The sequence below is a fragment of the Colletotrichum siamense genome (genome assembly GCF_013390195.1).
Source record: "Colletotrichum siamense strain Cg363 chromosome Unknown KSG_Cg363_contig03, whole genome shotgun sequence".
Lineage (NCBI taxonomy): Eukaryota > Fungi > Ascomycota > Sordariomycetes > Glomerellales > Glomerellaceae > Colletotrichum > Colletotrichum siamense.
The window spans coordinates 4,862,048-4,889,366 of record NW_023501016.1 but is presented as its reverse complement, the minus strand read 5'-3'; the positions used below and the strand labels follow the sequence as shown (position 1 = coordinate 4,889,366).

At 48.5% G+C, this 27,319-nt stretch overlaps 4 protein-coding genes across 4 annotated transcripts; 1 reads left to right on the top strand and 3 right to left on the bottom strand.

The window, feature by feature from the left end:
* Positions 1-8,732: 8,732 nt before the first annotated feature.
* Positions 8,733-9,944, top strand: CGCS363_v005269 (uncharacterized protein; the record flags this gene model as incomplete). The annotated part of the gene is made up of 1 exon (XM_036637118.1): positions 8,733-9,944. One exon carries the CDS (start codon positions 8,733-8,735, stop codon positions 9,942-9,944), a length of 1,212 nt encoding a protein of 403 aa, XP_036498877.1.
* Positions 9,945-10,974: 1,030 nt separating this feature from the next.
* On the bottom strand, positions 10,975-14,821 carry CGCS363_v005268 (uncharacterized protein; the record flags this gene model as incomplete). The annotated part of the gene is made up of 4 exons (XM_036637117.1): positions 10,975-12,662; positions 12,713-14,259; positions 14,308-14,674; positions 14,818-14,821. 4 exons carry the CDS (start codon positions 14,819-14,821, stop codon positions 10,975-10,977), a joined length of 3,606 nt encoding a protein of 1,201 aa, XP_036498878.1.
* Positions 14,822-16,728: 1,907 nt separating this feature from the next.
* terC-2 (FAD-dependent monooxygenase terC) lies at positions 16,729-18,012 on the bottom strand (the record flags this gene model as incomplete). Its single annotated transcript, XM_036637116.1, has 2 exons — positions 16,729-17,943; positions 17,992-18,012. The coding sequence occupies 2 exons, from the start codon at positions 18,010-18,012 to the stop codon at positions 16,729-16,731; spliced, it is 1,236 nt and encodes a 411-aa protein (XP_036498872.1).
* A 3,516-nt stretch (positions 18,013-21,528) lies between these two features.
* rds1-2 (Protein rds1) lies at positions 21,529-22,562 on the bottom strand (the record flags this gene model as incomplete). Its single annotated transcript, XM_036637115.1, has 2 exons — positions 21,529-22,318; positions 22,396-22,562. 2 exons carry the CDS (start codon positions 22,560-22,562, stop codon positions 21,529-21,531), a joined length of 957 nt encoding a protein of 318 aa, XP_036498873.1.
* Positions 22,563-27,319: the final 4,757 nt, after the last annotated feature.

The window sequence follows — 27,319 nt, the reverse complement described above, 5'->3', positions numbered from 1 at the left end:
AGAGTTTTCTGCTATTTAACCCCTTCTTACTATATAAAAACGCTAATACGTAGAGAGGGTTATTTTTAACTTTCTCTATATACTAGAGGCTAATATTAAGAGCAGTTAGACCCCTTAGATAGCAAAATTAACCCCTCTACTATACTTTTTAATAATAATAAAGCTATTAATAAAGCTATTAAAATAGCTATATAAAGTACTTATATTACTTTAACCTAATAAAAGTAATTATTAACTAATTATTAAAGAGTAATTAATAAAAATAACCTTATAGTAGTATATAAGTATACTAGAAGATTACTAGTAAAGTTATCTTACTACTTCTTTAAAATATTCTAAATAAATAAACAGTAGTTTAATATACTTATTTAATAGCTAAGTAAATATACTAGCTTATAAGATTCTTAATATATAAACATAAAGTAAAAATTATTAATTTTCTTATATATTATAAGCTAAAGCTACTCTTAGCATACTACTACCTACATATTTAAAGTTAGCTAAAATATAATATTATAATATATTAACTTCCTACTTACTACCTATATTAAGCTGCATATAATATATATTTAACCTATAATAAAAAGAGAGATCTTATTAGAGATTAAAGGTAACCCTAAAAGAGAGGCTTTTTTAAGCTATATAGGCGCTATTAATAATACTCTAATCCATACTTTTATATTAAAAAAAAAATAGAAGACTTAGCGTTATTAGAAGGGCTATATCAACTAGAATATCTTTATAGTAGTAAGGTTTAATAGCAGCTTCTTATATATACTCACTAGTATTAAGAGGTTAATCTATAACTTAAAGCTAATAATATTTATATATAATTAAAGGTTTACTATACTAAAAAAGAGATATTTCCTTACTAATATTAGATTTAGAAGTAGAAATAGCCTTAATATTCTATACTATAAAACTTATTACTATCTATAAGATTAAAAGGATATAAACTTACTACTAATTACTACTTAAAAGCTATATAATCTAAAGTATAGCTAACTTTAAGTAATTATAAAGTAAACTTTTAGTTACCTTAAGAAGAAGTTCTATATTATTTAAAATTTAGCACTAAAATACAGCTTAAAGTAATAAATAGCTATAATATATATAATAATAGCACTCTATAACTTTCTAATAATCTACCTATTAGAGAAGTTAAAACTAATAGAAAGAGAAAGTTAAAATAATATTAATATTAATATATTATAATAATAAGTAAATAATCACTATATAAGTAAGTTAATAGTAGAAATTTATAATTTTATAGCAGTAGAGATATAATTAAAATAGCTATAGCAAAAAAAGAAGTAGTAAGCAAAATAGCAGGTTAGGTAATAAGTAAGTTAATATTAATATTAAAAATAGGTTAATATAATTATATATAATAAAAACACTCTTTTTTTTAATACTAATACTATATAATATATATATAAAAATAATATTAAAAAAAACACCTCTTTCTACTTCTCTAATATCTAATTAATATATAATCTTTTAAGCTTATTATTACTTTCTATTTTATTCTATAATATTATTAGTAATATTATAAAGTTTTATAGCTTTAATAATAGCTCCCTTATAACTACTATATATTATACTACTATTAACTTACTATAAAAATTTACTTTAAAGTTAGCAAAAGCTATATTAATTACTAGCTTACCCTCTACTATCTCCTCTAACTTTATCTACTTTCTCTCTCTTATTAATTAAATACTTTAACCTATATAAACCTAGCTCTTAGTATTTATAATAATCTTACTATATTTTTATAATCTTAATATATTAAATAAATATAGTAGTATTTAAGATATTAAATATTAAAATAAAAGTATATAAAATAGCATACTTAATATAAAGTAGTTACTTTATAGTATTAATAAGGTAAATAGGCTAAATATATTATTAATAATATTATACTCCTCCTCACCTAAGTTATTAACTTCCTCCTTATAACTACTCTCACTACTCTTAATAATATTATCCTCTATATTAAAATCCCTTACTTATATAATCTCTATTATAGTATATATATTATTATTAGTTCCTAAGCCTCTATTCTATATCTCTAAGTATAGCTAAAGCTAACCTAACCTAATATTCTAAATCTATACTAACTTAGAGTTATTAGCTAAAAAAAACCTCTTTTTATTATTATTATAATATACTACACTAATAGCCTTATTAAAAGTATTACCTAACCTTAATACTACTTACGCCTATAAAGAGAACCTCTTTTTTTTAGTATAAAACTTATTATATACTTAATCTAATATTATAATATAGTTAAAGATATTATTATTAATAAGGTTCCTTATAATCTCTATCTATACTAGTTTTAAGGCTTAAAGTTTATTAATATTTAGCTTCTTATCTTAATATATATATAAAAGTTCCTATATAAATACTACTATTTAATAAATTAACTAGTATATCTATAAGCTTTTACTTTTTAATCTCTTAAACTTAGTTATAAGCAGAAAGTTATTATTATTAGCAATAGATATTCTCTTCCTCTTCCTTAATTTTAGTTTAAGTAGCTTAATAAATACTAGCTTAATCTCTTAGATTTCTTCTTTATTAAATTTAGAACTCTTATTAATAATAAGTATTATAACTATAATATTATCTTAAACTTTTAAACCCTTATTAACCTACTAGTTATTAATAGAAATACTTAAGGTTATTATAAGAGGGTTTAACTTAAGGCTTTTTTATTATATAGAGAAAGCTATAATATAGGTAAAGTTTATAGTAATTTAGTAAAGTATAATAGTAGCCCTATTTAAGGACCCTAGCTATAAAAGTAGTAAGTATATCCCTCGCTAGATTAGGTTAAGATACTAACTTAGTAGTAAAAAGGGTACTTCTATTATTAATCCAAAATTGTATAAGGCTGTTAGTTATCATCAGAGGTCACTTTTGCCCTGAAATCTCTAGTATGCGTGCTGGTACTGGGGAGAAGATCACACCCCAAGTCCTTCTCGTCTCTTTTTCCTCCCTGGGCGGCTCTCGTGAAGCCCTGCGAATCCACTCGGCCGTGGAGTCCGGGCCACCTCCATCCGGGCATTGGACAGTGGGAACGGGGTGGCGATCAGCAACGTGACAGTGGACAACAGCCGGCAGTGGCCTCCCATTGCGGTCGGGCAAAGGCCGGGAGAAGGGCCGCCGGACCAGGGGTTATCGTGACATTTGCTGCGCTCTGGGCTCCCGGGGGTGAGTGATGAACGTGCCAGAGTGACAGCCGGATGACCAGGCTGCGTCGCTGGTCGCAGAAGTAGAAGCAGAAGCAGAAGCAGGCAGCTGAGAACCTAAGGCGATTTGAATTCACCTTAGTCAAGCGGAAGCCTAAGCTTTTCGAGAGCTTTGGCGCATTTGTCGTCGTCCCGTCGCTGTCATTCGACTGACTGATGACTGGCCAACGACAAGGTAACCCGGGAGAAATAGCGTTGACATCTGTGACAGCTGGATGTCCTCAGCTGGACGACGGACACGTTTCCAGCGCTTACCCCAAACGCTTTGGCAGATGAGGGGTGCCGTTGTGACGAGTGCGCGGTGGACAAAGGACAATGACTGGTCCCAGCGGGTTAGGACTGAGTCGCCATGGCCGCGGAATGCAGTGGCATGCCTCAACTTCCCGCGTTCCCGCGATGTGATGTGGTGACTGATGGATGGTATTAGGTAGGGAGTTGTGGCCTGAAGAAACAACAAACGGGAGGAAAAGCTTAGCCTCTTGGAGCAGGAACGACATGATCCTGTCATGTTCACATTAACAGTTGACGACTAATAGTGAGTTGATTCGCTGTCAGTGGTTCGCAGACAGAGAGCTCAATGTCCGAAAGGGGAAGAGGCGAACTTGGGGGGCGTGAAACTGCCTCTGTTTCAGATTCCTCGCTTCTAGGCAGGGGGGTCTCTTCCAGCTCCTCCAGCAGTTCCATATCCCCCCTCGACGAGACCCTTGATGCGCTACAACGTAGCATGAGCACCAGTCATTGTAGGGCTTCGACGACGATTGACGACAGCACAAAATCCGCTCGTTGTGGGCAGCCGGGGATGGAATCAGGGCAGGCAGCCAGCGAGAGGGCTCCCAGTCCCAAAAGTGTGCGCTGGGGGCCAGGCAAGGCCCTGGCAAGCGAAGAGAAAATCCCCGTCGTTAGTACCCCCTGCGCATGCAGCTGAACATCTGGTCTGCTCAACCGAATTCCCCGCTTAAAGGGTGGCCCCTTCGATTCAGCGGGGAACCAGATGGCCCAGGCAGGGGGAGTCAGGTTGCAGTGTCAGGGGACGCTGGCCCCGGTGCCTGTCTATCAGCATGTGAGGGTCTCGGCACTGGGAGAGAAGCAAAGAGTGATAGGCAAACATTGCTTTCGCACCTGCAAACGAGTGGCTGTCGCAATCCGCACGCCGTTGCTTTTCTTCATGTCGTCGGTGGAGGGACCGTTGATCGTTTGAAATCAACCGTCCACCGGTCACCGTGCCGCACAAGTACCGATGCTGGACCGAACTCCGGGATGCACGACTGAGCGGATCCACTATCAGCCCGGTAGTGGACAGGCAAGTACACTGCCACCACGGTTCCCCCGGCAAGTGACTTATGACGTGTTAAGGTGTTTTTTTTGGGCGGTACCTGGGCAGAAGCCACGAGGCACTGCAAGGGCAGCATCAAGAACAGCCGCAATAAACGGCGGGCTGGCTGGCCGCAGCGATGCTCCCTCCCACTTTCCATCTACTCTGTATGCCGCACATACAAACGACAACCCACAAGCTTGATGGCATACTGGACCAGGGCGGGTATACCGAGGTCGATAGTGAGTAGAGTTGGCTATCCGATGGGCACTGACTGAGGATCCTGTAAATTGAGTGCCCGTACGGATACCACTTAATTCTCTACTTCTATTTTCAACGGGGATCACCCATCACTGACTCGGGGGAATCTTGTCGATCAACGTGTCTTTGCATTTTTGATTTGGCTTGGCTTGGCCTTGTCAAGTGACAGCAGACAATGCGCACAATGGAGAAAGAGGGGTTGGTTCTTAGTGATACACTGCGTTCTTGTTGTTGTTCTGGCATGTCTCTGATGTCTCTCGTACCTAATGCCGTCCTTCGCTCGGTGTACGTCGGTGAGCTGAGTTGGCAAGGTGGGTGCCCGTGCCAGCGTTTACCGATCCAGTCTCACCGGCTCGACATGCCCGTTGCATGTCTCGCTTTCGGCTGCATTGTCTGCCTTTCCGCCCATTTTTTGTTTCTTATTCGCCCTTCTTAGTCAAGACATCACAATGGATCAAACGGTGGACTGATGTGATGGCCCAGAAAAAAAATTGTCTTGGACCACCTGGTAGTCGCAAGTGCCGCCCGGCCTGTGGGAAAAGGAATTCCAAGGAGCCTGGAAGCCCGATCAAATGGACGAACCACGCATCGCGAACTGACTGCCCCTTTCTTACGCTCTCTCCGACCCCTGCTCTCAGGATGCTGGCCTTGCCGAAAGCCGTGGGACTTTGGGACTGTCGAAAAAAATACCCCTGCACATCATCGACCCTCTTTCCACCCACCAGTCCGATCCCTGACCATTTTCTTCTCTCTTCAACTCATCCCCCCATGCTCATTGGGCTGGGTGGACGGGAGAGGCTCACAGCGCGACAGCGGCGGCGACACCATCACAGTCCAGTGCCCCAGTTGTTCCCGGTCTTATTCCGCCCCCTTGCCCCCTTTGCATGTTAGTCTACGTAAGGAATGACTACGACTAGCCCCTGCCTTCAGCGGTCGGCCGGGGGTCTCGCGGAGGATGAGAGCCAGAGACAGCAGGACTCACGAGGAGCGTCGTCCGAAAAGACATTTTTGGGCCAATGTGGTGAGGCGATGTTGCGCCGCAGCGTGACGTATCTTTTTGCGAGGGTATGAGAGGGATCTGAGTGGCCGCCACCGCGGCCTTGGGCGAGGGCCGCGATAACTGGCCACCTCCAGTCTCCAAATCCAAGGTTCGATCTGCCCTGATTGGAGGCCGCCTGTGCCAAAATAGGACTTGGTCTGGAATGGGCTGGGCCGCAAATACCGATGAGGCTTTCGCCTTTCGCGCTCTACTGACCTCGCATGGCGTGTTCTGACTTTGGATCCAGTCAGTGCATACGTACGGGTGATCTTGATCTGTCAGTCAGCATCGCATCTGTCTTCTGTCTGCCAGAAAAAAAAGTAAGTCTCCATTCAGCTAGGCGAGGCAAATTCGCGTAATATCCGTGGGTGCCGGTGCGCTTGTATATCGCCTATTCTATTCTATACTCGGACGGTCAGATAGGGTGGTATGCGTATTGCGCACACCAACATGGGGAAATTCTATGCAGTACTTTGTGGTAGGTAGGTAAAAGTAAGGATGAAATGACTGAGCCTTGTCTGGATTTAGCAGGCAACCAGAACGATTCGGGGGGCATCGCTGTCGCTGCTGATCTCACTCTTGGCGGCTATTTGGACGTATGAACTGGTGCATGGTAGATGGATGGTAGATGGATGGATGCAATGGCTGACCGTTTGTTTCTATCTCAGGTGTTGCGACTCACTGCTGCATGCTGTGCTCACTTCGCAGATGGTGCCTTGCAGTAGCCTCCGCCCTTTTGGTGCTTCTCCTGTCTTGAAAGCTGCAGCTCACGCGCTTCCTGCCGCCATTCCCTCTAGTCAGGGCCAAAGGCAGAGTGTAGCAGTGCTCTGGAAGGAAACACATGGTTGCACACATCCTCCATCTTCCCGTGCCCCTTTCCTGATCTGACGCTGCACGATGAGGTACGTACCGGCTGCAAGTGCGTGGCTAGTGTTCCCTACGGATACAGCTTCGAGGTACGTACTGTGTGTAGCGTTAGCGGGGCAAGGAACGTGCTTTTTTGGTGCCTCCGTTAGCGTGGCCCGAGCAGCGAATGGCAGCCAGTCCTCGAGCGGGAGTGGTAGGAGTACGTCCCTTTCCTCGCACCCAGGCTCCCACACCGCACCCTTGGTGGCTGCTTCCTCCTCCCTGGTTCCCTGCCCCCCTGTCGTCTTGTCCCGGACCTCGTCTCCTCCCTGGTAGCGACTAGTCCTTAGTGCTTCTTCTCGGTGTCACTTGTCTCTCTTCCCACATCCTCCCAGCCATTCATCCGCCCCGTCAACGACAGCTCGAAAAACTCCTCTCCAATCCCTCCCTATACCATCAAAACCACTTCATCGTCGGTCCACAGATGCTCCCTCCCTCTCCCCCGCCTTTGGCTGTCCTTGGCTCCTCCTTAAACGAGCCTAACATGCCTAGTCAGGGGCATCCACCGCGAGAAAAACACGCACGATGCGCCTTGCTGCAAGGTCCCCGTCCCTCCAAAGTCCCATCCAGGAACATGGCATGGTCCTAGCAGCCTTTACCTTACACCTTAAGCCGTACCTTACGCAGTACGTGCCGTGGAGCCTGTTCTTACTACGCAGTGTACTGCCTGCCGTATGTACCTCATCCTCGAACACCCACAACCACACACGCACACAACTGCCAGATGCCCCGATCATCCTTACCCACCCCTGCCTGCTCACAAGAATGTTTAGTCCGGTCTTTCGTGCCATGTCGAAACAGGCCGAGGGGCTCCTCTCCCGCCTATCACAGCCTCAAGCCCATGCCTCTCCTTCTTCAACGCCTGGCCCCTGTCCCCCTCGGGCGATCCACCATGCCTCGAATCCCCTTGGACTGCGCTCCACGACTGGGCTTGACTGGTCGACCTGCTCAACGCCTGTCTAAAAGAACGCCATGTCTCTCCCGTCCCAAGTGGACCGATCTAGTCCAGCTCTCCATCCTCCGGTCCGACCTTCAGTCTATCCTTCTCCAATCGTTCTGGGATAACCGCCGTTCTTTGCAGCCGTGCTAAGTTGCTTTTTGCCTCTCGTTTCCACTTTCATCTCTAGTCCTTCTCTAAGCTCGGCATACTCTGCCCGTGGGCCTGCTCACTCACTACTTTCTACATCCCCATCGTATCTTTTCAGCTCGCCCTTCTTGTATTATAAGACCCGGACCTCGTCCTACCTCGAAACACCCTTTTTTTGTTCCCCATCCTCTTGGACAAACACATCTTCTCGCATTCCTTCTGTGGGCTTTGGAAAGGCTTGTCGTTTCGACATCTTACCTTCTCTCTTCTATCATTCAACAAGGCTAGTCCTTAGTACTTTTCAACTTTCTATCAGCCAACCCAACTCGCCTGGTGCATTACCATCCTTCACGGAACCCAAAGACAACGATACGAAACTTCGAGACCCATCGACCTTTCCGATTCTCAACTTTCACTCCAAACTTTTCAAACAATCCGCAACGTCCAAGCTTCCAGCAGACAAAGCGAGAAGATACTGTAAGTATACGGAATTCTGCAGCATCACAGCATCAAAGGGACGGCACGGGACCTGGGCCACTTGGCTTGCTTCTCTGCCTTTGTTAGACAAAGCGGCCCGTCACTGTGCGACTCACAATGTCATTGTTCGGGAGCATCGTCACACTGAGCTTGTTGCGGTTGTGACCAGTCACTTCGAGTCGGGCCTGCTGAGGAACAAATGCGCTGTCATCGAGAACATGCTGGATCGATGAGACGAGTTCGAGTCTAAGCTAACTTGTCTTATAAAGTGTCAAGAGAACCAACGACTTTGATCGACCACCAAACAACTTACAGTCACAACGACAACCCACACTGAGACCCTACCGTCTGGAACGTTTAGATTCTCATCACTTAACAACAACACTCACCATGTACGCTCAAGCTATCGTCGCTTTCGGCCTGGCCACCCTTGCCAGCGCCCACATGAAGATGAGCTCCCCTGCGCCCTACGGAGCTTCCAGCCTCAACAACAGCCCTCTCGATGCCAGCGGTTCCGACTTCCCCTGCAAGCAGCGTACCGGTGTCTATGATGCTGAGGGTGCTTCCAACGTCTACGCCCAGGGTGCCGGTGGTCAGCTCGCTTTCATCGGCTCTGCCGTCCACGGCGGTGGCTCTTGCCAGGTCTCCATCACCTACGACGCTAAGCCCGACAAGAACTCCGTCTGGAAGGTTATCAAGTCCATTGAGGGAGGCTGCCCTGCCAAGAACGCCGATGGCAACCTTGGTGACAACGCCAACCAGGAGAACCAGGACAAGTACGACTTTACGATCCCCGAGGACATGCCTGCCGGCAACGGTACCATTGCGTGGACTTGGTTCAACAAGATTGGCAACCGTGAGATGTACATGAACTGCGGCCCTGTCACCATCACTGGTTCTGCTGGCTCTCAGAGCGCCTACGAGGCTCTGCCTGACATGTTCGTCGCCAACATCAACGAATGCAAGATTCAGGACAGCACCAACGTCGCCTTCCCCAACCCCGGAAAGGCCGTTGACACCTTCGCCAGCGCCTTGGTCACTGCTACCTGCGGCGGCGCTGCTGGTACTGGTGGCAGCGGTGGCTCCCAACCCACCAGCACTGCTGGAGCCGGCAACGGAGGTGGTGCTCAGCCCACTACTGCTCCCACCTCTGCTCCCGCTGTTTCCCAGCCCGCCGCTTCTTCCAAGCCCGCTGCTTCCTCCAAGCCTTCCGCCTCCATTCCCGGCGGCGTCTTCATCACCGTTCCCAACGGCTCCGGCTCTACCCCCACTGCCTCTGCCACTGCCTCCGTTTCCAAGGCTCCCGCTGCCACCGCTGCGCCCAGCGCCGCTCCTTCTTCTGGCACCGGCTCCGGCTCTGGCTCTGGCAACGGTACTGAGACCGGTGCTGGCGCGCAGACTGTCGGTGCCGCTTGCACTGACGAGGGAGCCTGGAACTGCATTGGCGGCACTTCTTACCAGCGCTGCGCCAGCGGTGCCTGGTCTGCCGTTCAGCAGTTGGCTTCGGGCACCTCTTGCACTGCTGGTATGGGCTCTTCTATCAACATGGTTGTGACCCGAAACGGTCGCAAGCGTGCCCTCCGCTTCCGTTCTCACGCCTAAGCTGGTCGATGGCGAACACTCCTTTTTATGAACGGTTTAGCATTTACGGGATATGATACCTCGGGGCACATTGGATACCTATCTTCATGATCATACATACAGGTTACGGCACAAAGATTCGCGGCGTTTGATTTCTTCTGAACATTTACAATTTCTGTATATACCTTGTACAATTTCCTTTTTCTTTCATTGGCATGGTCACAAAAGGCTAGATGTCTGCATTAGCTATCATGGAAAAGTAGCATGAGATCATTCGTAGCAAATACACTTACTACATCAACTTCATCGTTCCACTTGTATCTAACACATGTGACCTCAAACAGAGCCGTCGCAAGACTTCAAACGGTCGAGAAAGGCGTGCAAAGCTCACTCATCCTGCACACCAAGTTCAAAGCTCCTTGAAGTCAAAGCGTTTCGTTCTGGCCATTAACAGCTCAGAGTCCGATAAACTGATGTGGCCACTCCGACAAACCTCAGTTCAGGCAGACAGGGCCGACCTTGAAGCTAACGGGGGACCTCGTGGGGTTTGGAATATTGCAAGGAGCTTGACATAACTTAAACCTTGTGGGCACAACAAGCAGCGGACCGACGTTGAGAGGGTGTGAAATGAATTGTGAGCCGCTCCTTGTCGAGCTGAAAGGCTGACACATGGAACTTCAGACGAATCGATGCGCATGGACAAGATCGACGCGACAGCGGAAACATGTACAAGTAGAAATGCACTAGACAAAGTGTATTCATGTTTTGTTCTGTGTTTCTATCGAGTCCAATGACTCGGGCGAACAGCACGTTGCATGCTATATGCCGGTGACAGTTCGAACCGAGACGCTCCCAATATCATCCACCATCTGCGGCTGAATCCCATACAGTAGCCAAACCTCCAAAATTCGTCTCCAATATCCCAAAGCTCAAAAGGTTGAATTATCGTGATTTCGTAAATTCATCAATCATCGTTGCACTCGTCGGGTTTTCGTCGGTGTCGGTGTCGCGGTCGCGGTCGCTGTCGGTCTCGTTCGTCTCGCCCACTCCTTCACAACCAAGTGTCACCCCGTTTTCCTTTCCTACGCCCCAGCACCCGTCTCATCAATCCCGTCCTCGGTTCCGTGTCGCCTTTCCTCAGCGCAGATAGTTTCACCGGCACAACGTACGGATCCATCTCTATGCCCACATGAGCTCGGCCGTCGTCGCCGACATATCGTCCGAAGCTGAAAGTCGCGTCGCTTAGACTGGCCGGGCCTTCATACTCGCGCACCACGCGGCTCGGAGCCACGTAAGCGAGGGTTGATCCGATGGTCGTGGGCACTCGCGGTAAGAAGTGCTTGATGTTGCATCCGTACAGGGCGATCGCAACGATGATGTTGAGGCCCAGGACGAAGAGGCTGATGGCGAAGGCGGTCCTGTCCATGAAGATTCTAACTTCTGTCCTGCGACATTTGCCGGGCATCGTTACGGGCTCGGTATAGTTGTTGAACCACTGAGTGTTGAGACCAAGCATCAAGGCGTAGAGCTGGCGGTAAATCCGTTCGATCGGGGGAATCAGGGCCGTCGTGTTCGGGGTCGAAAGCGGGTCGAGGACGTCGGGACCGTCGGGTTGGATTTTGATAAGATAGTTCATCCAATCATACGTGAAGCTGTCGTTGTGCCAATCGGTGCTTGAATAATTAATGATTCTGTTCAGATACGTCGATATGGTGTCGGTGTTATTCGTCGTCAACGGATCGTCAAGAGTAGACGACGACTCGGATATTTGGACAGCTTTCAGAATATATCCTTCGGTATCGACCGTGACGTTGAACATGCTGGTGGTGAAGATTGGCTCACAGATGACGGACCATGTTTCCATTTCCGTCCTGTTCGACAACTTAATGTTCGGGCTTCGTGACCAGCCAAGGATGAGTGGCACATCACAAGGTGCGTTTCCAAACTCACCCGAGAACTTGGCGATTACTTCGGCAGTAGAAGGCCCCAATGGATCAGTGGGATGTCCTTTTCCGGTACGATTCAGGTCCCGGAATTCGAAAGATGTAGGGCAACCAGAAACGGGCTGACCGTTGCGCATGTAAGTGTGATTCACAACAGGGCCCGAACCTGTGCTCTTTAACGTGTCGAGCTTAGAGCAAGAAGGCCGAACTCCAAACCCCCTCGTTTGAGCTGTGAACTCTTTGCTTCCGCCTTGTTCTTTTGAAGCCATCGAGAAAGGCTGGAAATAGTAGTCGTTGCCAATCCAAGGCGGCAGTGGTGTTCCCTGGGAAACATTGTTCATGGTTACATACATCGGCGTTTCGTACCGAATCGGGCCTCCGGAGAAAGTGAACTGGGCGTCGTATCCCCAGACAGTGTCATTGTTGAACGTCGGCTTCAACGTTTGCTGGAACTCGCAGGCATTGTCGACGACGATGGATCGCTCATTGAAGAGACCACCGAGGCCAACGGCCAGTAGATTCGACAGAAGGGCCAGCATGCAGATCGCCACCAGAACGAGGTGGCCAGATCTTGCAGCGCGCCAAAGTACGAATTGAGGCGGAACAGACGTATACCTGGCGTTTATTGACCCCTTCGCGGGCCGTTGACCAGACCACAGATCCTTGAACGGTTGTAGGATGCAGAGCAATCGGTTGACCAGCACCCAGAAAGGCTCCAGCAAGGTCGCGAACACGGTCGGGATATAGTTCTCGAGGATCTGGAGAACTTCGAAGTTCGTTGTCGGCCGGATGAGACCTGCGCGCTTATCAGCAACATTCGAAGACGATATCTCCTGCAACCATTACCTCCAATGCGCTGCTCCTCCATTTTGAGGTACACAATTGCAACGACTGCTCCGACCATGGCCAAAGTCACAACCGATCCAATCTCTCTCCGCAGTGCTAAAGGTTTGAATGGCGAGTAATGTCCCATAGAGAACGCGGGATCGGGGGGCGGTAGGCTGATGCGCTGGCTTTCCACGAAGTCGGTCCGGGCATCGACGACTTTGATGACGGTTTGTCTGGACGGGGTCTGGCACCCGCATAGCAAGTAAAATCTCATATCCTCGAACGATTCTTGAAGCTTTTCGTCTGGGAAACACCCCTTGCCGGTGAACTTATCCAACATGACAGAGCTGTTCTGACAAATGCTGATCAATGACCCCATCGACGCCGGATCAATCGCCAACTGACTAGGCGCTCTTTTGCCGTGCCACCACAAGAGCATCGAGAAAGTTCCCACCAAGAACAAGAACCCTTCCACAATGGCTGAATAGAGTCGACTGACGATGATTCCTTGTTGCTCATACTCAACTGTTCCGATAGTGGTTGTCTCGCCTGAGGCGTTTAGCATTCGGCGGAACGCAAGTGAGAAAAGCAGCTTATGCGTTGTGTTGAAAGCGTGGCCCAGGAAAGTCTCGTTCTTGAAATCATGAAGTGTCGTGAGGTTTTGCGAGTTGACCGCCGAGCCTACGGCGAATCCCGTCATAGGGTTAGAGGGGCCCCATAGACCATATTGTTTGGTCTGATCGTCCTGCTCAAGCAAGTGATTGAATGCATAGTCTCGCGTGACCGTCATCTCAACCGGCGAGACACCGGCGCCGAGAAGATATTCGAACGCAGAAGAGTTGAACTCAGCTGGCTTGAGCTCTTCTCTGGGGCCTGTCGGTACGATGCTGCCCTCGATGGGCTCGTTGGTTGCAGCGGAAACAGTGGCGTTAACTTCCTGTTTGAAATAACTCGCCTCGCAAAAAGATCCCCTGATATCCTGCGATGAAACTGGTCCTTCTTCGTAGTAAGCCCAGGTAGCCAAGAATTTGTGAACTGCGATCTTATAGCAAGGTATCGACAGCCAATAGTCAGCATAATCACTGGCATGGTAGCCATAGTATTGAATCTTGTATGGCTTGTCGGCGACAGGGGTGGCACCATACGGAAGCACCTCGGTGGCATTGCAGCCGCGACCATCCACGAAAGACCAGTACGGCACCCCAGGGAACATCTCTGCCGGCCAACATTCGATCTCCGTCCAGTACTTAACTGTAGATCCCGTCCAATTTGTTGAAGCAGCTCGGGTAGTGTCGCTGTCCACATGAAATGGCAGGAGTGTGTAGTCGGCAGTTGTGAAGGCCGGAAGTGGCTGTCTCAACCAAGTAATGGCGTACCCTTCGTTGAGTATAGATTGGTCCATGGAATAAATCTGGTCGGAGCTTGGTACAAGTGCTTGTGAGCTGGAGACAGCAACCTCCTCTCGGACATTGATGGTCCCAGTTCCCAGGATGGCACTCTGAAGCGGAGTGATCAGCCAGAAAATCAGAATCATCACGGTACCGCTGTAGAATGTGGCCCAGTGGCTTTATGCTGTTAGAGACGCCCAGTGAAGCTTCGAGTGTGGTACTCACCGTCTTCTGAATGCTCTCAAGGGAGCGAACGCGACAAATTCGTACGGATAATCAAGGAAAATCGAATGCGTTGCCTTGGCACCCTCGGGTCGTGACATTTCCAGCCACGGTTGTATTCTCTTCACATCAAGGTCGATCCAACTCCATAACAAACTGTATATGACGGCAACTATCGTGGGCAGGAAGAGATAGCTGAACTTGACGTAGTAAGGCATGGCATCGATTGAGGGAGACAACGCAAGACCTCCATAACGCTTGCTCTGTTGCGCGTACACTTCGATAATGACGGCCAAGATGAATGATACGAAAGCAAAGGAGAAAAGTACCGCAGCACTGACGGTCAATGGTTTCCATCCGTGCTTATGTCCTGTGGGAAGCATTCGTGTTAGCCAGCGTTGGAACATGTTCCCTGTTGCCGTAGGTGCCAGACCTTTGTCAAGGCTACATTGCTTATCTTTCGACCTGAGCCAAGGAATCGAGTCTCTTAAACTCTTCTTCTCTTCGTGAGACCCATCTTGACTCCCGAAGAATTGAGTCTCACGGACTTCGGGAGACTTGACGCCCATTGGCTCGAAGCAGACAAACGCTGGGTATCGAAATTCAAACGCTCCGAAGAGAGAATGAGAACCAAGGGCTCGATAGTGGCTGAAAGTCCTATGAAACTTCTCACTTGTGTAGAGAACCGTGGGAGCCAGCCACGACTGACATAGGAAAAGAGACAAAAGGAGACGAGAGGGGATGAATGGACCAAAGTGAGGGAGAGCCTGGACTTGGGAGATTGGCCTCCTTAAGGAGGGCGTAGGCGAACCCGGATACTTGGGACGTCGAAACGAACCAGGAGGTTGAACCTGGTTCCAACAGCATATTTCAGAGGTCCAACAACGACCTTCAGCGCGGCTACCTGTGAGTTCGCATGATTTCTCCTCTCGACTAAGCCATTTCCGTAGCCGAATAGCACCTCGCGCCAACATAAGGTTACTTGATCTAGGGTTCCTGCATTGGTCCAGCATTGACGTGGGGCCGCTGGTAGGGGCGTCGAGGAATGAGAGGTGTTGGCTAAGCGCCCGCAGACGATGATCGAGGGGGCGGCCCGGGTGGGGACCGGACCAACAACAACTGCGCCGTCTGCAGAATGCATCGCCACGATCTTCTTCAGCAATTCAGTTGTCAATCTCAGACACGAACATGCGATCTTCAATTCAGCTTCCTGGCTTGGCTCATTGGACGTCGCATTGCATTGTGACAATTTGGGGGCAGATGTGAGTGAGAAGAAGTTGATTCAATGGGAGAGCTTCGTCAACAGAAGATGCTGGGGCCGTTAGGATTAGCCGCCGGGAGCAGAGCCCTCATTGGATCATTCTCTAAGATGTGGATAATCGGCGGGTCTTCTCGAGGCTCCACTACACCTTAATTTAGACTCAGAACCACTTCACAATTCTCGATCTTCCTTTCAATATTCATTCATAATTCATTGTCTTCAGCAGTCGTATGGGAGACATCTCGACACTCATTCATTGCATAACTCATCGGACGGAATGTTGCAAGCTCCACGAAGAATTATGAATCAAGGCAGAGCCTGCTGCGCCAGAACGATACTACGCATGCGCCGCAGGAGTGCAGAAGAGCGTATCAAACCAGTGGCGGTCCCAGGCCAACACCATGGGTGGTTCTGTCGAATCATGAGGTAGAGCATGAGTCTGGAAACCCCGGGTTCTCTGTTCCCATGCCAGGATAAAGAAATGCAAGTTTCGACAACCGCGGCATGGCCGTTGACAGAAAAGCCGCGGGTACAATACGGTTTTGTCGCCACACAATTATACAACTTTCTCGTCAATTCTGTGAAGTGTATGAGAAATGTCGTTCGAGGGCCGCCGAGCCCAAGTGCACTTACGTCTCTCATTCAACTCACTTCAGATTCATTTGTCATACCATTTTCCCCTGTACTGAAGAGCAGTTGCTCAAACACTCGAATGTAAGGACCCAGCGCTTTGCTGGATTTCTGGTCTCTCATATTCGTAGATCTCTGGGTCAAGCTGTCCTAAGCCAAGGCTTTGGACTGATTTTCACCCAGCCTATACTCCAAATATCCTTTTTCATGACCATCTCCAGTGAGCAAGTCGCTACATACTTTCGATTCTCAGGTCTGGGTAAGCCTTTCTTCCCACAAACGGCACTGAGCGGAATGTTTACCTCCTGCTCTTTCATTCAAGCTCTTCCGCATGCTTCTTACATGGAAACCATGCAAAGGTCTGGCAGACACTCATCCGGCGATGTGGATAACCAAGGATTCCTTGTAAGGGGATCTTGTTGGTGATCTCATGGCTCAAAATCAATACGATGTCATGGGTGAATTGAATTGGCCCTCACCGGTCCAGGCGCTGCTCTACACCGAATTCAGCTCGATCAAGCACGATTCGCCCCTTAGCCGTCTACCTTCTTGTAATGCTGCGTGAAATCATATCTCACAGCCAAGCTCCCCAGCATCAACTCCCGCATGTGGTTCTCATCTTTCGCAGCTCGCTGACACATTTGCATGAACCCATCTCTCTCTACCCTAGTACCGGGGTCCTTATCGGACACCCTTCTGAAGTTCTCCTGCGAAATCGGATCAATGATCGTCTTCCACTTCTCAATCCTCTTCTCGCTGTATAAATCCAGAATGCTTTCATCCGCTACCCCATCCCAGATGCCCGCAAGACAGTCGTACAACCCGCCAACATCCACAAATCCGCCGGTGATTCCGAGCCCGCCCCAGGGGTTGCACAGATGCGCGGCGTCGGCAGCCAGCATGAATCTGCCCACCCGGAACTTCGGCGCGCACCGCTGGTGCATGCGGTAAGGGGCGAAGTTGACGACCTTGTACTCTCCCGGGTCAGGGCGTCCAGGCAGCATGACCTTGAACTTCTTCTCCTGGCGTGCTCTGAGCTCTTCGTGCGAGAGGTTGGACTCCTCGCCGTACGTCACGCGGTACATCCCGTCATTCGTGATCTTCGCCGCCATGAAGAAGTGTTCCGGGTGGATGATGAAGTTGGCATCGTCCCAGCCGAACTTCTTCTCGAAGGGGTAGTACGTGTTCGTCGCTACGATCTGAGCATCCCACGTCCAGCCGGGGTACTCCTCCCCAAAAAGCCCCTTTCGAACTGCGCTATTGGCTCCGTCGCACCCGACGATGTAGTCTGCTTCGATTTTCTTCTTCCCCTGTGGTGTTTCAACATCCACCCAGGCTCGTTCGTCATCTTGGCCCAAGCCGACCACACGATGCTCCCAGCTGATGGTTCCGTTGTGTTTCCCCAAGAACTCGTCCAGCATCAACTGGTCCAGATCCTGAAGAACAAGACACGCTGTGCGGAGGTCGTCGCCGTTTATGTCGGAAAGAACGCCCGCATCGAAGCCGGCGATGACACTGTGGTCCTCGAGACGCCGCCAGACGAACGTGCTCACCGTCGGCCCCCGACGTCGGACCTCGTCCAAGATGCCCGCGCGCTTTAAGTCCGGGATGGCGGCTGGGCCGTAGTGGGCGGCTCGTGGTTGCTGGTCGAGATGATCATGAGCTTCGAGGATCTGAACGGGGATTCCCTTCTTTGAAAGTAGCAGCGCCAGGAGCAAGCCCGAAGGCCCGGCCCCCACGATCACGACCTGAATAGCTTTAGAGAATTACTGGAGCAGAAGCTAACGGGGGCATACCTTTTGAAATGGACGACTCATCTCAACTAGCGGAAGGCGTCTCGTTGAGGATCTAGTTGATGTAGGTTTAAACTAACACGCATGATGGGGCGAACCTGTCAGAAAGATAAGTCTTCAAAGAGAAGACAACATGAGGAACAGCAACTCGACCCCGCAATGGAGGGCGAATTGCCGGGGAGAGCATGCCGGCCATGATCCGTTGATGCAACGGTACTTGTTTGCTCCCACGACAAGCCGGGGGACTGTTCCGTCCCAAGTGTTGTCTCCATTTTACTCCAGCCCTCTCCGGCAAACCTCGACCCCGCAGACGTCACCACACGACCGGCCGAACCGCCAACACACATCCCCGCGCTAGCCCCTCACCAGTCGCGGGGTTCGGGGTCACGGCAGATGCAATTAGATTGAGCGAAAGATCGGATGGCTGCCGGCGCCCGTTAGACTTCTTCTCTCCCGTTATGTCGCACATCACAAGCGGGAGATTCGAAAGAGTCCGGAATCTGTCGCGAGACGCCGAGATACACTTGCATGAAATGCATGTCGTCATGTATCACACGCTTCCGCCCGCAAAGCTATACACCTCAGAGCAGATTGCCGTCTTAATAATTGATGACAGTGGTCGGACATTGGACCTCGGTTTGGAAGGTAGGTTGGTTTACATGCAGTTGGTGCGACCCATGTCGATGAAGTGGACGGAGATATTGTTGGTTCGAATCACGGCCGATGTGTGACGAGGTAATTCATGTGCGGAGAACTGATCCGTTGAGGTAGGTCGCACTCCTGCTGCAGTGCCGCGGCCGGCGAGAAGGCCGGGTGCCCGCATTATCTGTCAACCACGGGATTTAGTGGACTGACAAACGTGGTGGCACTCCACGAATTGAATGCCAAAAACGCAGCATTCGGAAGGGTCGCTGCAGGAAACCAGGCATATTTCCCCGAAGCTACCCCGGGCAGCGACCACCGGACGGCCTTCCGGCCCCGAATGGCCCCACTCCGGCACTTTGGCGCTAACAAATTGGAAGAGAAGAATACATGATATTCTCAACTTTGACAACGCCACGACGGCGTTGATCGGATTCTTGGAAGACAACCGCCGACACAGACTTCCGCGTTTCACGAAATTACGCCAGCCTGATTTCTCTCGTGAGCGGGAGGGTCGAGGGAATGACCGCCTTGGACCAAAGTAAACGCCATGCAGCTTTCACTCCACGTCTCCACTCCGACCCCACAACCGGCGCTCTCGCTTCACGATGCCCTCACCCGTCACCCCACACACACACACCAGACGTTCACATATCCCTTCCGCTCGAGATGAGTCATCAAATAACATGGTTTCGTGGTGTAGTTGGTTATCACGTCAGTCTAACAGTTCGAGGTTCGAATCTCGCCTGGTTCACTGAAGGTCTCCGGTTCAAGTCCGGGCGAAATCATCCCACTGGGCGAATGGTTTAGTGGTATAATACTCGCTTAGCATGTGAGTGGTCCAGGGTTCGATTCCCTGTTCGTCCAGCTTTTTGCCCTTTGTGATCTTTTTTGTGGTGTTTTAATTGAGGGGACTGGCGGGATAGCTCTAAACCCGCGGAATAGTCCTCGAGCAGTAGGTTGGGGTGTTACAAGATGTTAGAAGCGTCTTAGACGATAGGTATCACTAACATAAGCACATAGGATAACGAGATAGTGATATGATATAGTGCCAGCGCCACGAGACCTGTAGCGGCCTAGAGCCGCGGACGACTGACTGATTGTATTGACAGTGAATATTTATAGTTGATCGCTGCAGATAACAGATTGTGCCACGAATGGCCAAACGTTCAAACGGCAGAAGGAAGTGATTAAATTGCCCCCCTGTGGATGGCGCTGGCGTCCATAGTCCACGCTCAGTGTGATATTTTGTATTTGTGTGCGCCTGGGTGTTGAGGGATGAGTGGTACTGGGATATATTCTAAAGAAAAGCCGGAAAGCTTCGCAAAGTCTTGAACGATCATGGCTCGTGTTGTACGGAGGAAGATGCAATTTATCATGCCATTGAAACTGCGGATACGACCGTAAAGGGATGCAATGCGATCAGCTTAGACCGGACTTTTGATCTCTGACACTGAATTTACCAAGCCTTCAACTGACATGCGTGTCAGCGTATCCGTATCTCGGATCGATAACCTCTCTACATCCGGCTTCATGCCAAGGCGTCGAGCCTCCGACTGATCGATCTATCGGCGTCCTGTCCCGACAGATGTCTCCGAGGCATCGCACACCAAGCCGTCGCTTACATGCCGCCCCTAACCACCAGCATCTCCGGGACCAGAATAAAGCCGGCCGTCAAAGAATGACGAACCATGGATTGGGGCGTCGGCTGCGTCCTCAAAACCCGCCCATATCCCCTGGCCCGGAACATTCACTACCCAGCCGACCCGAGCCCCACGACAGATGACGGGACACGTTCTGACAAAAGACTTCGGGCACGCCAAGTCAGCATTAATCACCCGGCCAAAGAGCCTCCCGAAACCACAACGCCCCAGAAGCATGGACCCAGCAAAGGCACCCCCCGACCTGCTCGACCACCGAATTTGCACCGAGCTCAGAACTCGGAGAGCCGCGCTGCTGCTACCCTCCCATCCCTTTCACCCCAGACCCAGAACCCCCACGTTCTCTATCTTTACTTCTCGACTCTATCTTTACGTCGTGTTTGATCGCCATGGACGCCAAGTCGTCACAGCTGTCAAGGAACTTACAATCTCACCGCACCAAAATAACATCGCACCAGCTTGCTAGAAGAAGATTTTCGTGTGCAACAGTAAAGATAGCTATTTTTTTTTCCAATTTGAGCAGGCTTCTCAAGTCGTGTTTTGCTCCCCCGGTACTCAAACTCTTCCTCCCTTCTCTCAATTGCTTGTCAGGGTGAGGATAGTAGCTATATGTGAGGAACATGGTGACTTTTCAAAATCGTGCTTTATTTCAGCGGGTCAAGAGAAGCAAGAAGAAATGGTTGTGTTTCTCTGTCTTTGGTGGTATCATACTCCTCGCTTTCCAGCACGATTTTTCAGGCCCCAACCCACTCATTTCCTCCCCATCGATTCGCATGCTCTCAGGCATGATGCAGACTAAGAAAAGGTGACAAGAAACGTTTGATGAGAGAAGAGAAGTAAGAAAATGGGTTACCAGTTAAACAATACATAAAAAAGTCTTCGACTCGACTCCTGAAACCCCGTCGGGAATATATATAATATGACATCATATATACAGGCTATCTATCTAGCCAGAGAAGTGAAAAAAATGTTTTTGTCGGTCGGATAGGGGAGGAGTTTGAGAGAGTGAAGAGTCAGAAAGAAAAAGAAATGGAGGTCGACATTGATCGAAAACTGGCTGCTTCTGCTTGACTAACCCCAAATTTCGTGTCGTAAAGCGAACGTATCATGCGCTCTTTCCTCCCCTTTCTTTGCTTTTTTCTTCGTGACCTTCGGGATTAATCAACACGCACCCGTCACGTCCTTTTCGAGCCCACCTACTGGGCCACAAGACCAGACCCCAACTTACGGAACGCGCTTACGAGATGGTAAGCACCATAGGACCAGCCACGGTGATGTCATCGCTGAGCACGCCGCTCATCGGGGACTGGTTCGTGAGGGAGACGTAGGTGATGCCGCTGAGACCCTGAGGAACGACGCAACCTTGCTGAGGAGTGAAGGGGCTGAAGGTGGTGCCACCGGGCTGAAGGCCACCAGTGGTGAAGGCGCAAGCCTTGGCCTGGGTGGCGCTGTCGGCCTGGAGCATGATGGGGGCGCCGATGGCAACCGCGCTGGGCTGAGCAGGGGCGGTCATCGTCAACTTGGGGAAGGGCTGGAGAGCCAAGTTGGAACCCTGAGGGCAGGAGGTGATGAAGGGCGCGGCCAGGGAGAAGACAGCACGAACGCCAAGGGGAGCATCGAAGGCCTGGGGGATGGCGATCTGCTTGGAGGCGGCGCGGATGAAGGTCTGGTGGCGAGCCTCGATGGTGAGGATAGAGCCGGCGGTACCGAGGATAGCCTTGTCCTTGACGAGGGGAGCGGCTCCCAGGTAGGCAGAGACACCGACGTTCTCGAGGACGGCGGCGGTCTTGACCATGCCGGCGGCATCGGTGAAGCCAAAGTTGTACTGGCAGGGCTGGACGGGCTGAGTGCCGGCCTGGGCAATCGCAGACTGCAGGAGAGAGACGTGCGACAGTTCGGTAGCGCCGACTTGTTGAAGGTCGTTAACCTGCTCCATCGAGAGACCCAGAGCCATGAAGTCCTGTGCGGGGAACTTCTGGAAGCCTTGCTGGTAGAAAGTGCCCTCGAGCCATTCCAAGGTAAGAGCGCTGTGAAACCAGTGTTAGTTGTCATGTCCCATTGTTCCGCGCTTGCATGTCCCGGCATCCACCAAATCTCTACTCACAATTGCAGAATGTCGATATCCGTCAATCCAGCAGCGCCGGCACCGGCCTGTTGTCTCTTGGCCAAGTCGTAGATCTTCATCTGGTCCTTGTTCAACTTGGGGCCGAGGGGCACGGCGGTGGCCACGGCGGCCAGGGCGGCGACGAGGGCGGTCTTCATTGAAGGCATGTTGATTATGTGTGGTGTGGTTCTTGCAGCTTTACTTTTCCTTCCTAAGTTTCCTTTCGGTCGGCCTGTTCTCCGGGGACAGTGATATCGAGCGGTAGTAAAAGTATGTCGATCGGTGCCACCTGGGACGGTCGATTGTTGTTGATGTCAGAGAAGAGAAAGATTACAAGAATAATTAAATGTCGTCCGAGGGAGTGACAGTTCGTAGTAAGAGGTCTCGAAGGGAAAGGAGGGTGTAAGCAAAACCGGTGGACCCAGGAAAGCAGACCAGCGCTTTTGGAGATTGGAAGAAGACACACAGTGAACGGGATGAGGAGGAAAAGAAGAGAGGGGTAGGAGAAGCAAACGAGGGAAACAAAGTAGTTAAAGAAAGTTCACGAGCTCATCGATGGATGGCCACCCCCATCACCCATGGCGTATCTCGCAGGCGGCGCATGGCCCATTCTCGCCATCAGGCACTCGGGAGGGGGTCGGATCGACTTGGGTCCTTGCTGGGGACTGTCTGCGGCTAGCTTTCTTTCCGTCGTCGGTTCACACGGGAGCCCACTATGCGGGTAGCAAGATACGCTCGACCGCGAAGCTTCAGACGTGGGACTGGACAGGGGTACGGTTGACGGGGTACATGGTACCTTGCAGGAAGCAGGAGGCTGCTCCTGGGTGGTGATGAGTTGCCGCTGGGCAACTGAGGCGGGCTTTGGTCTTGGTATCCGTACTGGGCAAGCGTGTAGTGTAGTGTTTGCCTGGGGTATGGGAGTATGTGCGCGTGTAGGGGAAGGGGGGATCTAGCGGACGAGACAGTGAAGCACTGAAGAGGAGAGGCGTGGGAGTGGGAGTGGGAGTGGGAGTGAGAGTAGGAGTGAGAGTGGAAGTGGGAGGCAGACTAGGCCCCTGGCCAATGTCGTCAAGGGGGGTGCATGGTGAGAGATTCAAGGTTGAAAGTTCAGATGGCAGCAAGCCTCTTACTGCCTCCTCCCCCTTCCCTTCCTTCTTCCGAGAGCCAGGCGGGCGACGCCAAGCACGGAATTCGCAGTGAATCCGGACAGTGGGAGGCAGGAGGGGAGGGTCGTAGGTGCGATGGAGTAAGTAAGCAGGCCTTTTGGCTGTGTGTGCCTGTTTCGTTTCCGCTGCGGTTCAAACAAGCTCGACGAATCAGCAGAAGGTCGCTCGGACAAGGCACCAATCAGAAGCACGAAATAGGTGGAAAAGAGAGGGGCAAAGCGAGCAAGATGGAATCAGGGGTGGAAAAAGATGGGATAGCGACAGGGGAGGGCGGTCGCTGAGGACGTTGTTGTGTGAGAAAATGAGAGGCCTCTATTGGGATGAAGCCCGTTTCTACACCTGTCCAAGCATCTGAAAGGTTAGCGCGGGTACAAAGTAAGGGGGGGGGTAGGAGTAAAGTAGGGTTTATTCCAAGGTTAGTTTTACTATTTAATCTATTTAACTTTAAGGTTACTTTTCCTATTTTTATTATAAAATCTAGTAGTAAGTACCTCTATCTTTAATAACCCTAATATACCCTTATTAACTAACACTTTAATAGATCCCCTTAAACCTTTCTTAGTAAAGCTACTTTATTCTCTTAATAGATATTAATAACTTTATTAATAATATACTACCTATTCTTAAAAGTATTACTACTATATATAGTAGTAATAGCCCTCTTTATAGTATATATAATATATTAATTTATACCTTACTATTAGTAGAGCGCTTTTTTTACCTCTAAGTATATTACTAAAGTATATATACTATATTAAGTTTTTATTATTATAATAAACTATTATATAGTAAAAAGCTTTCTTATAATAACTACCTATATATATATATATATTATAAATTAATATAAGCTATAACTATATTATAATTACTAAAAAGATTAGTTTTACTATATATTAAATATAAAAAGCATACTTTCTTAACTTTATACTTTACTACTATATTAGTATAACTTAGTAATATATACTTAATACTTTCTATAATAAGATCTACTACTACCTTAAAGATAAATATTACTAATTAATACTTTAAACTAACCTATAATAGCTAATCCTTAGCTTTAAACTTTATAATAATTATATTATTAATACTATATTAAAAAAAATAAGCTATAGAAAGTTAAAATAGATTTAGAAGATTAAATATATTATTACTAATAAGTATTAATAAGTTCTCTTTAGTTAAAAATACCTTAACTATTAGCTTAACCCTAAAAACTAAAAAGTAGGTCTTATTACTTTTACTAATAAGATATAAGCTATTAATAGCTTTATATAGAAGTAATAAATTATAATCTATAATACTAAAGATCTAAAAACTTAAGTTCTTATTTATTAGAAACTTTATAATTAGATATTCTAAAGATTAATCTATAATATTAAAAAAAACTTAAGTTATTTCTAAGAGAAAAAGTATAATAATATTAACACTAAGAAATATTAATACTATATTTTACTACTAATAAAAGACTTTATATATACTTATTTAAGTATAATTTTTTAATAAGATAATACTCCTATTTATACTATAAAAACTATAAAAGCTTAGCTACTTTAGAATAATATTAAATTCTTAAAATAGCTACTTAGATTACTTAATTTTTTATTTAGTAAGAATATATAAGCTTAAATAAAATATTAAGTTAAGCTTAACTATAATATTAAAAGCTTTAAACTCTTAGAACTATATACTACCCTCTAAGTAATATAAAATATTATTCCTTATAACTTCCTTATTACTTTAGTTTACTTAATAGTTTAAAAGCTTTAAAAATATATTAAAAGAGGTAATAAGATAGTCCCTTACTAAAAAATTAAGATATTAAAAGATTACTTAGTAGAAGTATTAGAAATAAGTAACTTATATAGATATATTCATTTTATAGTAAATATAGCTATTTTAGAAATACTTATTATATCAAGTTAACCCCCTAGTAATCCCATTTATTCTAACCCACAAAGTACTACACTAACCTTTCAGATGCTTGGACAGGTGTACTCGTAGATACGACCCCTGCCGAGCTTGTTTTTGCGCTTCTTTTTTCCCGACGACCTTTATTTTGCAGGCAAGGGTCCATCGTCGCCTGCAGGCTTGCATGCCCCAGAAGTGTCCAGGAGGGACCAGGCCGGGGGAACTTGCAGGAAGGACACCTGGAGAGAGAGGCCTTGGGGGAGTGCTCGCCACTGTTTGGCAATGTAGCCGAACCAACTTTGTTGCATCGTGACCCCCAGCCAAGAGCAAGAGACCAACCCGGGTCACGAACGGGCCGTTGACCGAAACCATTGTGATACGTCTCCCACGTCAGAAACCCCGGTCCGCCCTCGCCCAGGCCCCTCCTGTCATTGGCATCTCTCGACCCGTCTGATTGGCCGATGCTGCTTTAAGAACCCCTGCTTAGGTAGATATGCCCCGTTCTTTCTGAGACCCGCAAAGGTACGTTCCCTCACGCATCTCATCTGCAGGAACGTTCTCTCGGTAACGTCTCTTTCCAGTCCTCAACCGCGCTTCATGGGCAACCTTTCCTCCACCGCGTCCTCTACCGGCCTCTTGTTCCCGTCCATCCCAGACCACCTAGACCAGACAATCACTCACACAACATGTATGTACTCACGGCCTCCGGCTGCCGTTGATGGGCTTAGCGCTGGCGTCCAACCAAACCCCCGGCGCAGGGCGACGCCAAAGTGCCTCCTACCTGGCTGTCTGCGACACGGAAGAGCAGATCTCATTTCCACTGGCGTCGACTATCTTCTGACGTTGCCGAATGCACCAGCTGCAAATTCCGGTTGAGAGCAACGCATCGTGCCCTTCAACTGTCGCCCAGGGTGTCACGTTCCGCCTGTCTAGGGCCCATGATCTGCAGAGCCGGCCGTGGTGAGGCAGCCATCTTGAACATGCTAATCGACCTAATCGACGCCTCGCGATCTTGACAGAAGATGCGATGCACTGGCCCACGACCGCATGGCCATCCAAAGCATGCCATGGGTGGGAGACGCAGGAAACAATCCAGCCTGACTCAAAGGGTCGAATCTTGTCAAAGACGATGTCTGACTCAACGAGATGAGCAGGAAACAATCTGCTCTTTCATTCAAAAAGTGTCACGATTCCAACCCTCGCGCAACAAGACCCCGGAATTAGCCATGTGCAGGCGCCAACGCCCAATGCCAATATCGAAAACTCTTCGCGCGTTTCCCTTGGTTTCGCCGTCCCAATCCCAAGGCCCGCAACACGAAGGGAACGCTTCTGCAACCAAGAACCAAAAGCACTGACCCCGTCGCCACACTTCCCCTGCCCCTTCCCAGGCTTCCCAAGAGGCGGCCCTCAACTTCCTGCTCATTTTACCACCAAAACGACGGCCTGCTAATACACTAGCCACTTAAGCTTATCCAAGCCATGGAACACGTCCAGCCGCACACGAGGGCAGGCCTCGGCGGTCACACCAAGAGAAGGCTTATTGTCCCTCGCATGTGTGTGCGACATCAGGCTGCAAGTTATCGTCGCTGTGGGTGATCACCAAGCATCCAATAGCTTGGCCAAAACTTGCCGTTCTCCTCTCATCTCGTCAACAAACACACTAAATCACGGGAACGAACGCAAAAGGCTTGCCTGCTTCCCCCCTCCACCTTCGGCCCATTTCCAATGACACCGGATGGACACACTAGACCAGTCCAAACCATTCAAACACTCTCTCCCATTTCGGCAATTCAAGGCCTCACAGGGCTTGCACCACCGTTTCAAACCCACCATCGAGGCTTTAAACCATC